Genomic DNA, 15,695 nt, shown 5'->3' on the forward strand with positions numbered 1-15,695 from the left:
TAATGACAGCCATGTACTTTTAGAAATAAGGACTCACCAGGCTGCAGCTGTTGCCCACCATCCTACATTCAAAATATCTGCAATTGTAGGCTGAGAGGGACAAACAAAATGAGGATTAGTATTAGGAAAAGTCTAAATTGAGTACATAATCCAACAAATCATTTTTAGCTGGCCAAGCCACTCTGAACATCCTGCGTGTGTTTACAGTGGCTGCAAACTGTCCACATTTGCCAGACACAAAGACCAAAAGGTCCAGCCAGAGATTTTATTTTCTTCCCCCTCAGAGGAAATTAGAACACAGTCCTCCACAACAGATGCTAGCATAAATATGTAAACAAAGAGCCAATGAAAAAAACAAAGTAGCACACGGTTTGAATAAAAGGCCCAACATGTTGCTTTGATTATGGTTAGCATGCGAGGTTCTTGTTTTGGTGAATCAGTGCCGTGTCCTTTCTCTTCAGTTGTTGAGTCATCAAGGAGTCTTAACTGACCGTGTTAAGAGGCATCACTGGCTGTTGACGGCTACTTTGATCAGAAGATATATCTGCATCTTTCATTTCACCTTGGTCGCTCAGGCGTGTTGTACACATTTGTGATCCACGTCAGGAAATTACATGGCGTTCAGTTGTCAACTAGTGAGGGTCATTTTTGTATCTGTAAATAGTCTACCTATGAATACTTTCATCTCTTTTGTAGATATCAGCTTATTTCTGGTACCTTGACACACTTTTCAGCATCTAAGAGAAATTCATCAGTAACCGTGTAACGTTTGAAGACAGTTTGAATCATTACATTGTTAGTTGTAAGTTCTGTAAGTGATGAAAAACAGTGCCTCTTTCTACATCACTTGGTGTGTTAGCCAAGCATGCTAGACCACCTAATCCTGTTACTGTTACTGCAACTCCCACTCTAACGCTTTCACCATACCCTCTACTTCCCTTCTCTATCCAGATTTATGGCTCTCTAGTGAGGGATGGTTTGTGCTTGTACGTGTGTGTACACGCGTGTGTGTGTGTGTGTGTGTCTTTGTGTGTGTGTGTGTGTGTGTGTGTGTGTGTGTGTGTGTGACCATTTTGGAAGTATGTGCACAAGCAGGTATGAGTACAAATGGCTGCTTGTGTACATGCCATTACAGAGGGAAATGAGTAAATTTGTATGTATGGATATCAAAATGTGTGAACATGTAAGTGTGGGTGTGCACATCTAGGTGGCTGTGTGTGTGTGTGTGTGGTAGATTGTGTGTGTGTATGGTCTCTGGCTTATGTAACTCACCACGTAGACGGATCGCAGGCCTGCAGCCGCCTTGCTCTCTCTCTTGGTTTCACAGAGTGACTGGTAGTCAAAGGTCTTCTTAAAGGTGAAAAGCGAAGCGTTGACCAGGTTTACCATCAGGATGGGGTCAATAACACCGAAGAATTTCCCAATCTAATGATAAAGAGAAATAATTGAAGAAACTTTTCTTTTGTGGCATGGATTAGGCAAACATCAAATTCAGAACATACATTAAAAAGAAGACCTGAAGATTAGGGCCCCTTACTTTTTTATTATATGTTTTTTATGGTGCTCACTGCTAAATAAAAATAGACAATAAAAGTACCACAAATTAATTAATACTTTGAAACTGGGGCTTTCAGGGTTGTTGCTGAGATGAGATCTTTCCTAATCCAGTGTTAACTATATGTGGGAAAAAAATCTATAAATGAGTTTTAAGAAATGATTGCAATGATGGCCAAAACAACCTTTAGTTTCCATCTGTAAAAACACTTACTAGCAGTGTCATTCACAGAGTGGTCAAACACTTTTGTGCTTTTAAACTAAGATAGTTAAACCTACTCAAAAGATGTAAAAAGTGTGCATGCATGCAGGGAAAAGGTCTAAAATACAGAATACAAGCTCACAATGAATTTAAAGACACATACGTACACACAGTAAATCACTCACAAACCAGGATGATGGACTTCAGTATAATCTGATTAACACAGTCCACCAGGGAGCCATAAATTTCTACTCAGAGGAAGCAGTTTGTCTCGGCATCTCAGAGGTGTGACATGACTGCGTGCATGGGCATATTTAAGTACTGTACTTGTGTAACCATGGGGGAGTATGTAAAGTAAGCAATACTCATCTATTTCTGTGTGCCGAAAGATGTGGGTGTATGTATGCGTGCATGTTTACGTGCATGAGGAAATGCAAACTATCCCTTTCCTTCCACTTTGTAAGGTCACAGCTAACAAGCCGTCTTCCACGTATCCATTCCTCTTTATTGTAACAGCCAAAGGATATATAAATCTTCCAATCTATAAGGTGAAGGGAGCCTTCTCTCCTTTCCTCATGCAATAACACAAATAATGAATTAACAGTCACAGCCCTGTAGGCTGCAGACTCCCTGAGGGTTTCAGAGAAAGAAAAGGAATGAGCTGGAGAGAGAAAGACATAAAGAGGGGGGGTAAGCGAGAAGCTTAGAGAGAGAGAGAAACTTTGCTCCTGTAGAAAATATGATTGAGGGCACACAGCCTTCTCCAAACAAGGCCTCAGGTCCCTGGGTTTTAGTGCTGCTGCCAAACTTCAGAGAGCGACTGATTTATCCAGCGCACACCCAGCACTGATTACGAAGGAGTTGAGGCCGCATGAAAAAACATTTACTCAGATGACAGCAGGGGCCTGCTCTTAGCATTTAGCAATGGGGAGCGGGAAAAAATGAGTGTACTAACTGGATATGTGTGTATATCTGTTATTTGTAGGAAAAGATTTGTACAATTGTGTGGGCTTAGTTTTTTTGTTTATTTGTGTTTGTAAGGACAAATGAGGATTTAGAAAAGTTTCATAACAGACTTGGAAAATCTTGGTCTATTATCCTAAATAGTACGAAACCTCTGATCTTTTGTCTGTCTGCTGACAATGACTGTCCTTGACTTTGACCCTTTTCTACTAGTGAGTGAGTTAGGATTTTTTAAATGTTTTTACAGATAGAAAGACCGAGAAAACTGATCTCAAATTTGTCATATAATATGAATGAGCACCATAAAATGTTATAGCTGAAATTATTGGTCCGCTAAAAAGATAAATTGATAAATAGAAAATGATTAAGCAAGTATTCTAATAGCAAACTATTGAGTGGATAATTGAAAGTTTATAATATATAATTAATATATAAAAGATTTGTAATTTAAAAAAGTTAGTGGCAGCTCTGTTAAATTAGTTGTTAAATTAAATATGTTGTTAAATTAATCCACAAAATCAAGATATAGTAACAAAAAGTTTGACACATTTGCTCTTTTCTTCTAGACAACCAAACATAATATCATCATTATACAATGAAAATAAATTGTATGTTAAACATATACTGTATATCACATTTATTTATTTTTCTTATGATCCAGAATCACAACTTATTCTATATCACCTAAATCACCTGCCTTGTTTTATAGTTTTACTAGTGACAGTGAAATGTAGAGGCCCACCTGATCAATATATTCATCTCTGTTGGACATCACCAGGAAGCCCCCGTCATCCAGAATGACACAGTCTACGTACTGGAATCATACAGAGATGATTAAACCACATGGGATCGTCCCGATTCACAAATAGTATTTCAATACTTAAAAAATATGGAATCAAATCTCTTACTGCATCATTTCGCTGACAGCCACAGATCTCATCATTGCACTGAAAATACAGTAGAGCACTTAAGAGTGATAAAAAGTTTGGATCAAGTGTGTCCTTGTACATATCTGTCATGCAGATAGAATCTACTCACATTCATTCTTTGGGTGGTGTTGATGAAGCTCGCCATCCAGGAACTGATGTCCAATGTCACGCCGACCACTGGGATCAAACACAAAGAGCCAGACATCCTAGATCATGTTGGACCTCTGTGTCAACTTTACTCTCTGAACTTACAAAATGCAAACTTGGCGAAGGATCACAGGAACCTCGACAACTTGATGTGTGGTTTGTGAGTGTGTGTTTGTGTGTATATGTCAAAGGAAGAGGGAGAAATAGACAAACGAGGAGTAGTTGTCTGTAAATAAGTGCCTGTGTATGAGTGCATGTGTCAAAGGAAATACAGGCATGAATGGGGTTAAGGCTACAGGTAGGTGTGTAAATAAGACACATAGCTCTAAGTGTGAGTATGTTTATGTGTTGGTGGCAAAGTGAGAGAAGCAACTTGAGAAATGAGGACTATAAATGTGTACATTTGTGTAAATACAAGCTTACCAGCTGGTTTGAGTATGATATCATCAATTTTAAGGTTTACTGCTCTGCTCACTAGGATGGAGTCTTCAGTCACTGCAAGAAGGATAAAAGAAACACTCTAAATAAGTACATCATGCACGTTTAGACACAGCAAAACACACATTTGTGTTCACTCACTGTTATAGCGGTATGGTGTTGGAGTGAAGATGTACAGATTATTATCCAAACTTCGCTTGTAGAAACTTGACTCATAAGTCTCTGCTTCTTCTTTCCAGTACTGGCCAGCACTGTCAAAAACATTTATATCAAACACACACACACACACACACACACACACACACACACACACACACACACACACACACACACACACACACACACACACACACACACACACACACACACACACACACACACACACACACACACACACACACACAAATGATGCCATTATGATACCTCTCCTCTAGAGGCCACAACACACCATAGAACACTTTATCAAAATTTCTTTTTTCCCCCCTATGATACTTGAAAGACTTGTTGTAAACCAACTTATTATACACTCACCAGCCACTTTATTAGGAACACCTGTGCAATCTAATGCAATCCAATACCACAGCTCTGCCATAAATTCTACTTTTACGAAGCTTTCACATTTTCAGTTTTTGTTGACACTGTCAGAAAGGTGATAATTCTACTTTATGTTTATTATTGAGGTCGTAGTAGGTGGTGAAGGTGTACTGGAGTGAATTATATTAATATAATGTACTCCAGTACACATATTTATTTTGCCCCCCTCATGTATGTTAATGGAATGGACAAAATATTAGGAAAGTGTTCAATATAATGCAACCCAGTGCACCACTACCCTCTATGAGCCCAATAATAAACATAAAACAGAATTATCACCTTTCTGACAATGTCAACACAATTTGAAAATGAATAAGGTTCGTAAAGGTAGAAGTTATGGCTGAGCTGTTGTTTTGGATTGCATTACATTGCATAGGTATACCTAATTAAGTGACCTGTAAGTGTATATCTCAATACTAATAAAATGTTAGAGCCCCTACTATTGACCATAAGGTCTTTTCATTCCACTGACACTGTCAAGGTAGTTAACAACCTACTGATTGTGACTCCCCATTAATATCAGTCCTGATTGATATGCGTGTCGCCTTCATCTTGAAATGACATTGGTATCAGTAATTACATATTATAGTGGTTCAGAACACACCATGACAACAACAGTATCTGTGACTGATATCTCTCTCCTATGTGGTATCTCGAGGATGTGTTTTGGATCTACTGCGCTTTCCCTGTATAAGCCACTTCTGCTTTGCGATATCCCGTAACAATATAATGCTATTTATGCAGATGATGCCCATATTTACATTCCTACTGTCTCCTAAGATGATGGAGATGCTCAGTTCTCTTAACTTGTTGCCTAGGCTCATGGGGCGCATACTTAGGCACATGGTGAAGACTTAGGACATTCAAAAAGAGCTTGGAGTGGAGCCATTCCTCTGCACATTTAAATAAATCAATGAAGGTGGTTTGGGCGTCTGATTAGGATGTCCCCCGCATGCCTTCCTGTGGAAATATGTAAGGCATGTCCAAATGACGAGACCCCAGGGCAGGCAAAAAACACACTGGAGGGATTATATATCCCATCTGGTCTGGGAAAACCTTGGGATCCCCCAGGAGGAACTGGAAGAAGTAGCTAGGGGTATAACGATAGGGGCCTGCTTTTCTTAGCCTGCTACCATTATGACCCAGACAATCTATCTGATCTTATGCCATTACTTATAAACTGTAAAGTACTTCATTGGTAAGCTTCAGCTTTCTTAGTAGACCACATCATTATTCTTTATCAGATAATCCTGAACATATTATCAACTTCTTCTCATGCCTCTAAATCAACCCCCCCTCCCTCATGAGCTTGAAAAGTACCTTTTGGGGTAGACCCGTGTAATCCCTCCATCGGTGGCAACAAATCTGGCCAAGACACCATGCCTGACAAGCAGAGAAGATAAAGCTATAAAACATACAGTTACAAAAATCTGGAATGTGCTTTATGTCTGCATGACATTTACTGGTGATTCTGAAATACTTGAGCCATCTGTATTCAGTTTTTCCACATGGACATTCATTACCAGATACAAAGAAACAAATAATTGATGCCACATTTCAGTTTGTTATGCTGAATGATGAAAATATTGATGGTATTGTGAGAAACATTTTGATGCTTCACTTACTGCATATCATTTTCTTTCCAAATCTTGATCAGATCTGAGGTGATGCCTGCATCCAAGAGCAATCGATTCACCAGCTCCACATTACCTAAACAGCAAAACATCATCACTTCAACTTTGAGTTTTTAAATGTGTTTTCATCTTTGCTATTTTTGTTGTTTCAGACCTTCTGGTCTGAGTAACGGGTATCTTCAGGAATATGTAGAATAAATGTATGAGCAGCATCAATAGTCAAGAGAGAATGAGTAATAATGTGAGAAAAAGAGAGAAGAACGAAAAGCCACAAAAAGTCCAGAAAGACAAACAAAACAGGGAAGAGGTGGGAACATTTTAAATGGCTAATAGACTGTCTGTACTCTATCATTTATCCAAAGCACTACACAATTAGGCTCTCGTTCATTCATACACACACACACACACACACACACACACACACACACACACACACACACACACACACACACACACACACACACACACACACACACACACACACACACACACACACACACACACACACACACACACACACACACACACACACACCTGACCTTATGAACTAGGGATTCAATATCTGGTCCAAGGACAGTGCGACATGTGGACAGGAGGAGCTGGGGATCAAACTGCAACTGTGATTATTGGATGAGCCGCTCTACCTCCTGAGCTACAGTCACCCATATACTAATTAATGAAAAGGTAATATCTGAAAATTGTCTTTTGAAACAAGACAGCAACAAAATATGCGGTTACATTCCTGCATATTGACAAAAAGTGGGTTGTTGCAGGTGTACCAATTATTTTCAGAGACATCCGACAAGACCACATGACAAACAGAACAGGCGATAAAAGCAGTTTGCCCAATATTTGGTGGTGCCCGCCACTTTGAACTCTCCGACAACCCGCTTCAGTCCATTAACATCGAGGCTCGTCAATATACCCACACCACCTCCTCCCACCTTTATGACACACCACACACATCAGAGAAAACAGCTGGTGTAACACTTTATTTCACCCCCCAACCCACCTTCCCTCCTCTTGCAGTGGTTTTCATTAGGGATCCTTTATTGAAGGCAGCCCAGGAATTCCTAATGTACTTCAACTTCTTCGCCACTGCAGTGGCTTAACCAAGTAAAGCGTGTAACGATACTCGAGCTGCCAATAGTCCACATGGGTCACAGTCCTCTCTCTCCCTCTGTGCTCCCTATGGACCACATTAAACTAGCAGCTAATAATGGTGAAAGTAATATTTCAATTGGATGAGAGGTTTTATTGGGTTGATCATGTTAAGATGTTTGAAGTGAGTTTTCAAACTCAAATGATCCAAATACACCGTGGAACAAAATCTAATGCATCTAATCTAATATAAATACTCAGGGAGCTTTTGTTTTACTTACATGGTAAAATTTGTGAGTGCTGCATATCAATGAGTGAATGCAAGAAATGGCAAGGATGTTAATGCATTGGTCAGATGTTTGGGAGAAGGTCCACTGGCCCCTGATTTGTGTTTTATTGCTCCGCTCGTGCTCTTGGCTTGACGTGTCCTGCTCTTTCTCACAAACACACAGTAATTGGATGAGGTCGAGCGGCTATAGGTGGGGTGTGGAAGGCATATTACTGGTGAATATTGTGTGTGTGCGAGCGTGTGTGTGTCACATCTAAGCCGACGTGCCTCACACATGTGCACTCAGGCGTGTGATGGTCAGACTTTTAGAGTTAGCATCAAATGGGTAACACGAACACAGGGGTTCCACATTACAAAGCTTTGCCTGGTCATGCACACCAAACCATCCAGCCAGACCTGTATTTCACTGGAAAGAGAGACCTCTGGGAATAGATTTCGGTTGGCCCTCTTCCATTAAATGTTCAATGCACACCTAAATGCCAGATGGCTGAGATTCATTCATTCACATATACATACTATAGCAAATATTGTAAAGCTTAGCAGCTCTTTGAGATGTAAATAAGAGTCTGTAGCAAGAGCATGGTCTAAGTGTGCTAAGGAGCACAATAAGATTCAGTATAAAAGCTTTGATCTTCATGTAGAAGATGTCACCTATAACAGGGAGATGTAAGGTGGACAGCTTCATTTTTTAATACTCACACATTGGGTTGTTTGGAGTCTTTGTATCAATGTAATTGTTGAACTCCATGAGGAACTCGGTGTTGTTTTTGTTCTTGTCAGGTGGCTTTAAGTCCTTACAGTACACCCTGTGGAAAAGAAAACAACTTTATAGCCAACTGAGGAATCCATGAAAGAGAACATTTAGTGATTAACAAGGCTGAAACTTGAGCCTGTACACTAAGTCAGAGCAGTCATGTTAGAAAAAGAAAAAAAAAAGGTTATTAAACTGTAATTAAAATGAACTGCATGTAATCTTACCTTGGTGCAATGAATGTATAGCCATATTCATCAAACTTGTCTGCCATCAGGCTTTCAGAAACTGGTGAAAGGTATAAAATATTATGAGTTTCCCTTCCATACAGATTCATATTAAGCTGAAATAATCATCTTGTGCAGATGAAATGTTGTTCCACTGGGTAGAATGTAACACCTGTTGAATATTTAACACCAATGCACCAGTAAAAGAGAACTCCTACAGGGACCAAAAACTGAAATGAGATGTAATCTCTAGACAGACTGGGCAGAAAAAAAACAGCAGCACAAATCCACACATTCAACATTGCACATCCTCATAAAAACTTTCACCCTTCACTTAAGATATTTAGTTATAATTCAACTTAATATTCAAGGTAGCTTTTGTAAAATGAGGTGTTGGTGCTCATAAAGGGGGAAATATGAAAATCACAAAAGGAAAGCTCCATTTACCACATAAGTCATAGAACTGGATTAACTGGACAGTTTTACACTGCACAGAAATGTTAAGCTGTAAAGACTACAGGCTTACACAAACAGCTGAAAAATCATACTTAGATGAGAAGGACGAACACTTTATAATAGACTTTGCCAAGCATGCTGGGTAAAAGACCGACAAGGCTCAAGAACAGAAGGAGAGAGATGAAAGTAAAGAAAAAATACTTGCCATCTTTCCCTGGAGTGGAAAAAAATCCCAGCAGAGAGAGAGTGAGCGAACGAACGAGAGAATCATCCCCAGAGAGGTAAAGACGAGAGGGAAAAGAAAGGGGAAAGAAAGACAGGGTAAAACCACAGGGGTCAAAGGTGACACAATATTTTATTCACAGAGCGAGTCCTGAATAGAAATATTGCATTCCAAACAAAAGATTTGAGGCCTTTGGATGTAAATGGAGACAGTGCTGATGGAGAACACATAGAAAAGCTTCAAATGCGGTCAGGATTTTTTAATGTTATGATTCAGAAGTGTTTTTAGCATTCTTTTGGAGATACAGTAAATCTGTGGAGTAACTACACTTCAGTGATGCATTTGCAGAATAAACTGAGGGATATTAACCACAGCTCAGTTGTCTGTAACCTTAACGTTCTTTTAACATTCTCCAAAGCACGCTGTGTCGACAGTTGATTATACTGTACAGCAAAACTTCTCATGACGACACTGGCTATTCCTTATCCTCTTTGGTGGCGATGATTGGGAAATAATTGCACCCATGTGCTTTTCCTTTGATATTTGGTCACCACTTACTAATCCAAAGTATCTTGTAATGATGGATAGCACAGAGATTCGGGGAGTGACGAGTGAATATATTTCCACACATTTCTGCAACGTTTGTGAATATTTTGTGAACAACTGAATCAGTAAAATGTCTACGACATGCAACTACAATTCATCCAAAATCTGGATGGATTTCGACATGAACAAATCTCACACATAGAAACATGCAAGACAAGAAACCTGCATTAACTTAACACATGCATCAAATATAGATGTGGAAACTGACACATGATATGTTTTCAATTTGAGTTTTTTTAAATTGACATTTATATTAGCACTCTGAAAAGTATAAAACAGACACAAGACGGGCTTCAGTTTCAGTTAAACCACAGGGCTTAAAAATGCACTGTGAAGTTTTTGATTCAATGACCACAAACGAGACAAAACTGATGACAAAGCACACAGAAGGACAAACAGAAGAGATGAAGGTTAGTGTGTAAAGAGCCATTCTGTCTTTCATTAGGAGTTATTTAACAAGGTTGTAAAACACAAAGTGAGTCAAAAAAGAGAAAACAAAGAAAAGCACCAACTCATGTTTTGGGTGCAGACTCACAGCTTTCTCCTTTATGGCTTCACCTTTAAATAATGCAAACATCCTGTCCTCTGTTCTTCCTGCTATACTGGGTTAGTGCCAAAACCACATCTGAGGGCCATTGGAACAGGTGGGGGTTAAATACATACATGCGCACACAGACATACAACACACCGTCTGTGACGCGCTGTGTGGGCGCTCGTTGCATGCGAAGCGCTGCTTCTGAGAGCAGATGCAGTCTTGATTCAGAGCAACAGAATTGTCATTATTAATCAGAGCCTACTAAATGAAGAAAAACAGATGATGAAAACAAAATGCTTCTGTGCCCGTGAGTCTGCAATACAACATATGATGAACCAAGTTAGTAGTGGAGTTAACATCCAATGTGGTGTGAGAGTGAGAGGAAGACAGGGGTTACGAGGTCGAGCACAGGAGGAGAATACTTGCCCAAAAATGCTGCAGGAATGGTCAGGAAGTTTGGAGGGGCAGGAGAACAGGGGGAGGGAGGAGAATAAAAAAAGATGAGGAGAGGAAAGAGGGAATTGGAAAAGAGAACAGGAAGGGAAAGAAGCCAACAGGGTTACACAATATTTTATTCAAAGTGACATTGAATAAGAATATTGTATACAAAAGTACAAAACACTTAAAGTTTAAATAAGTAACCTGTGGAGAATACTATATACTATGTACTGTACATATGTGTATATTAATGACGTTTGGGGAGATGAACACTGTTCATACAGTTACATTATGGGACCTTACTACTCATTCAGGGACCAAAAATGGTCTTCACGTGTGTTAACCATTAGATGTTAAGTTTGAGACTTTGGTTAAGTTTAGCTTTAGGGCTGGGAGTAGTCATTGTAGTAATGTAATAGGTTAATTATAGTTATGGTTAGACTGGAACTGCAAGGAATGAGTGTAAGTCAATCCAATGTCCTCCTAAGTTACAAAAACAACTATAGTGGTTTTGCTCGTTTGAACAGAATAATTACATAATAATCTACATTATGGCTTTTCCTGCTTTTACTTACTTTCCAACATATTGCATAATTTATTATTAATACATTACAGAGACTTGAGGTATATGCAAATCTTCACTACCTTTATTAAATGACTATTAAGTTCTTTACAGCACTCTTGTTGTTGGTGTAATTAAGGATGCTCTATCATTAAAACCTTTGGAACTGGTAAAAACACGATAACCTTTTCAATGTAAGACAAAACAAAAATAGAGCTTACAAATCCATGTGATTTTCAAAAAATCCAAGTGTATGCCCTGGATATCCTCTCATCTCATTTTATTTTCCCACAGCATTCCTCATGCGTTGCCTTTCAGCTGCCAACGCCTTAATCTCAGATGCTGGAACAACCTTAAAAGCTCCACCGAGGAGATTTTCAAAATAGCGCCTGCTCAGAACTGCACTTAAAGGTGATGAAATGTTCAATGTGATGGATTACCGGTGTCAAGCCTGCTTTGTCTCCGGTTAATTTTCACAACATTATGAAATTGAGGGTGCCTGAAAAGTTGGAAATCAGTCTTAAAATATATGATGTTTTGGAAAAGGGTTAATGTGAGTAAAATATTTTTAGAACACCCAGTTCTGAGCTAAAACCTGCAACACTTCACTGTGAATTCACAAAATCTACAAACGTCCATGGCTGCTACTGAGTGCAGCCAGGCGCATCGGCGGACAGACAGAGGGACAGACTCTAACTAGGGACGGCTCCATCTTAACTGCAATGAACACATACACACTATAAAACTGTCCTTTGAGTAACAATATGAGTCAATGACATCTTTTACTAGTGGGAACAGACATCGCTCAAAAGAGACATGAGACGACAATGCCACACATATGGAACTTCTGATCTACTATATAGGATTCAATAGGCTTGGGCATGAACACACACACATACACACACACACACACACACACACACACACACACACACACACACACACACACACACACACACACACACACACACACACACACACACACACACAGTCACTTGTACACATGCACACACACATAGATTTTCTTAGTTGTAAATGAACTTATGAGTACTGTATGTGTGAAAGGGGACACTGGAGCCACTCGTCCCGCTGTCTGGCGACAAAAACTTTGAACAGTACCACAACTGAGAGTGCATGTTGCCATAGCAACACAAGAGGCAAGAGGGCATGCAGGGGTGGGGTAGATGTACATGGGTGTGTTTGTGTGTGTGTGTGTGTGTGTGTGTGTGTGTGTGTGTGTGTGTGTGTGTGTGTGTGTGTGTGTGTGTATACAGTAAGTGTGGGGTGCTGTAAGTGATGGATGGGAACCATGAGCTAAGGCACAAGCGTTTCCTAGCCTTACATGGACAGCAATAATGTATATAATAACATTAGCAGTCATTTTCCACCATGCACCGTTTGTCTACTGTCTGAATAAATGGACAGTAAATGTTACTGAGTGGAAAGGAGACTGAACTAATTTACAATGGCACTTACATTTTGCTTGGGTGATTGTGTCGCCAATTTTGGCCCGGATGTAATTCATACTGTAGTCAGGAAGGACCAGGGCCAGGCTAAATATGGACACACATATAAAATAAATCTTTTAACAAAAAGAGTCACTTCAGGTTTCCCTTTTGCAATATGTTTGCAATAATTTTCTATTTTCTTTGAAATTCTTTCAATATTTTTTATTATATGTTGAACTAAGAAAGCATTCATTTTTAAAGACATAAAATCTTGCTCAACCAACCAATCCATAGTAACATGGCTTATTTTCTTAAATGTCCCCCATTTGTCTCAAGAATAATCATTATAGCATGATAACACCACTGCAAATCTTTCAGTGAGTCCTGTTAAGCATTGCTAGCGGCACTTATTTACTTTAACACTGACCCCTCTTGGCTTCAAGTATACTGTAGATCATTTTAAATTGTGCCTGGACTATGTCTTGAATGTAAGACCACAAGCCAGTTCTAGTCCCAAGGAGAGCAATGTGTTTACACAATTATGATTTTGCAATTTGCAAAATATGCCCATGCAAAGCATCTGGAATTTGTAGACAAGAAATAACACGTTATAGATTTATCACTTAATGAGAAATATTCATTATAAGATATTTACCTGTAATCTGTCCCCTTTACTGGTGCAAAAGTGTAGGACCGCTGACCTAGGTCAATGTAGCGCTTTGAGAGCAAAAGTGTGGTCAGTACAGTAGTTGTAGTAGTACAGTACAGTATTAGTAATACATTTTCTAAGCAGATGATTGTCATGAACTCAAACCCATACAGAACAAAATTACCTCATCTTGGGATTTCACCAATGTAGATATTGTGTAATTCCCTTTTTTAGCATCAATCATGTTTTTTCTCATCTGTAATCGAACAGAAACAAATCATTCAAACTATATTCACAAATTAAAATGCTATTGATTCTTATGAGATCATGGAATCATTGAAGTTGGAGTAATCCATTTTCCAAACCTCCACTTTGATCTCATTTTCCATCTCTGCATCAAGGAAGTCCAGTGTTACAGGTTCATGAAACTTGGCAGTCTACAGAGAAATGTGGGCAATTAGCCATTATTACTTAGTATAATTTAAAGTCTGAGTGAAAGAAATTGAGCAGTAAACATCTGATACTGATCTTTTGTTTGAAAAACATTAGATTTTTGTGTCCTTGAAAAGAGAACTAATGCATAAATTTCTCTGTTAACTCTTTCAAATGTTGTAATCATCTGTGACCAATCTGTGCATGCGTAATTTACAAGAAGAGCACATATTTCAAAGGTCAATGAGAAACATCTTGCTATGTTTCAACAAACTTCTTCCTGGACCCATATGATCAAGATATTTGTATATAAAAGAACTGAAATGTCAGCCAGATGATACAAACAGTGGTGTAAATTTTGGTGACCGCAGCAGACAGCAAATCAAACAGCAGAAGGATTTCCTATGTTAATCAAAAGTTGTTGAAAATCAGGGATGTCATCGTCTTGCACAATTACAATTTGAGTAATATTAGTGAGCATCTAATAGGGAAAAATGACATCAAATGACAGGATTGCCCCTGGAAGAAGAAAACACAACTTCAGTTAAATTATTTGGCCTACCAGGGGCTGGAGATTAGGGTGGAGCAGCACATATCCATTGGGGTCAATGGCAAAATAGTAACCATTTGGTCCAAACTACAGGAGAGAGGAAATAGAGCAGGAGATATCTGAGAGAGGAAGGATTGAAGGTACTAAATATGCTTTAACAAGCTGGTTTCTGTATGTGTATGTGTTTATTTGCATGGTGTGTAAGTGTGTGCTCTTACAGTAAACCGTGGTGTGAGTCTCTTGATATCGTCCAGGGAGACATCAATAGCCATAACACCCAAGATGAGCTGGTTTTGAGATTTCTGATAGAAAAACCATAAAGGGGAACAGAAGTCAGGAATAGAAAGAGTCAGTCTAAGACCCACTTGTAAGTCTTGTTTCTCTTTCTGGATGAGTCAAGTCCCTCTGTGCTTTCTGAAAGATTTCAAGGAAATGGAGTGCAATTGAAATCTGGACAGTCTCATTCCCAAAAGCTTTACATGCTGGCCATGACTCACTGACAAGGCATTTCCAGCCTTGTTTTTTAGTCATAGTGGAGGAAACCCTGAGTCCTTCGAGGTAGACATGTAAACTCATCTTGAACCACTTAGCTACCGGATCATTTGTCTCTCTGATGTGCAGGTCTGATCTCTTTTTGATTTCTGCTTTCTGACATCCTAGAGTCTCTTCCTGTGGAAGCACGCGGGAGAGCTTTGAGGGACCTCAGCGTCAACAGCGGATATAAGGATGAGCCACAACAAAGTAAAGGATGAAAGTAAAAGATGATTCGATAATTTAGAGTATTCATATTGTATGTTTATTTATTTTTTGGTCTGGTAAACATTATGGCTTGTCACGAAACTGCAGACTGCAGACTTCCCGTGGGGTCAAAGTGTCAGACACACAGTAAATTTAGTCAATGGAGTGAAAACATGATGATTGTAAAAGAAGAATACACAGAAGTGGAAGTTATTTGAGAACAAAGATA

General features: G+C 39.2%; 1 protein-coding gene across 1 annotated transcript in view; it reads right to left on the reverse strand.

Moving 5' to 3' along the window:
• Positions 1-15,695, reverse strand: part of cacna2d1a (calcium channel, voltage-dependent, alpha 2/delta subunit 1a) — a 98,262-nt gene that overhangs the window by 14,189 nt on the left and 68,378 nt on the right. The window contains exons 17-33 of the mRNA XM_062443410.1: positions 14,947-15,030; positions 14,741-14,815; positions 14,112-14,183; positions 13,931-14,002; positions 13,753-13,814; positions 13,126-13,202; positions 8,830-8,890; positions 8,551-8,657; positions 6,453-6,537; positions 6,148-6,210; positions 4,375-4,484; positions 4,219-4,290; positions 3,758-3,825; positions 3,628-3,666; positions 3,462-3,533; positions 1,273-1,425; positions 38-90 (exon numbers count right to left, since the gene is read on the reverse strand). Coding sequence (XP_062299394.1) covers positions 38-90; positions 1,273-1,425; positions 3,462-3,533; positions 3,628-3,666; positions 3,758-3,825; positions 4,219-4,290; positions 4,375-4,484; positions 6,148-6,210; positions 6,453-6,537; positions 8,551-8,657; positions 8,830-8,890; positions 13,126-13,202; positions 13,753-13,814; positions 13,931-14,002; positions 14,112-14,183; positions 14,741-14,815; positions 14,947-15,030 — 1,325 coding nt within the window. The remainder of the gene's footprint in view (positions 1-37; positions 91-1,272; positions 1,426-3,461; positions 3,534-3,627; positions 3,667-3,757; positions 3,826-4,218; positions 4,291-4,374; positions 4,485-6,147; positions 6,211-6,452; positions 6,538-8,550; positions 8,658-8,829; positions 8,891-13,125; positions 13,203-13,752; positions 13,815-13,930; positions 14,003-14,111; positions 14,184-14,740; positions 14,816-14,946; positions 15,031-15,695) is intronic.

The sequence above is a fragment of the Scomber scombrus genome, chromosome 22 (assembly GCF_963691925.1).
Source record: "Scomber scombrus chromosome 22, fScoSco1.1, whole genome shotgun sequence".
NCBI lineage: Eukaryota > Metazoa > Chordata > Actinopteri > Scombriformes > Scombridae > Scomber > Scomber scombrus.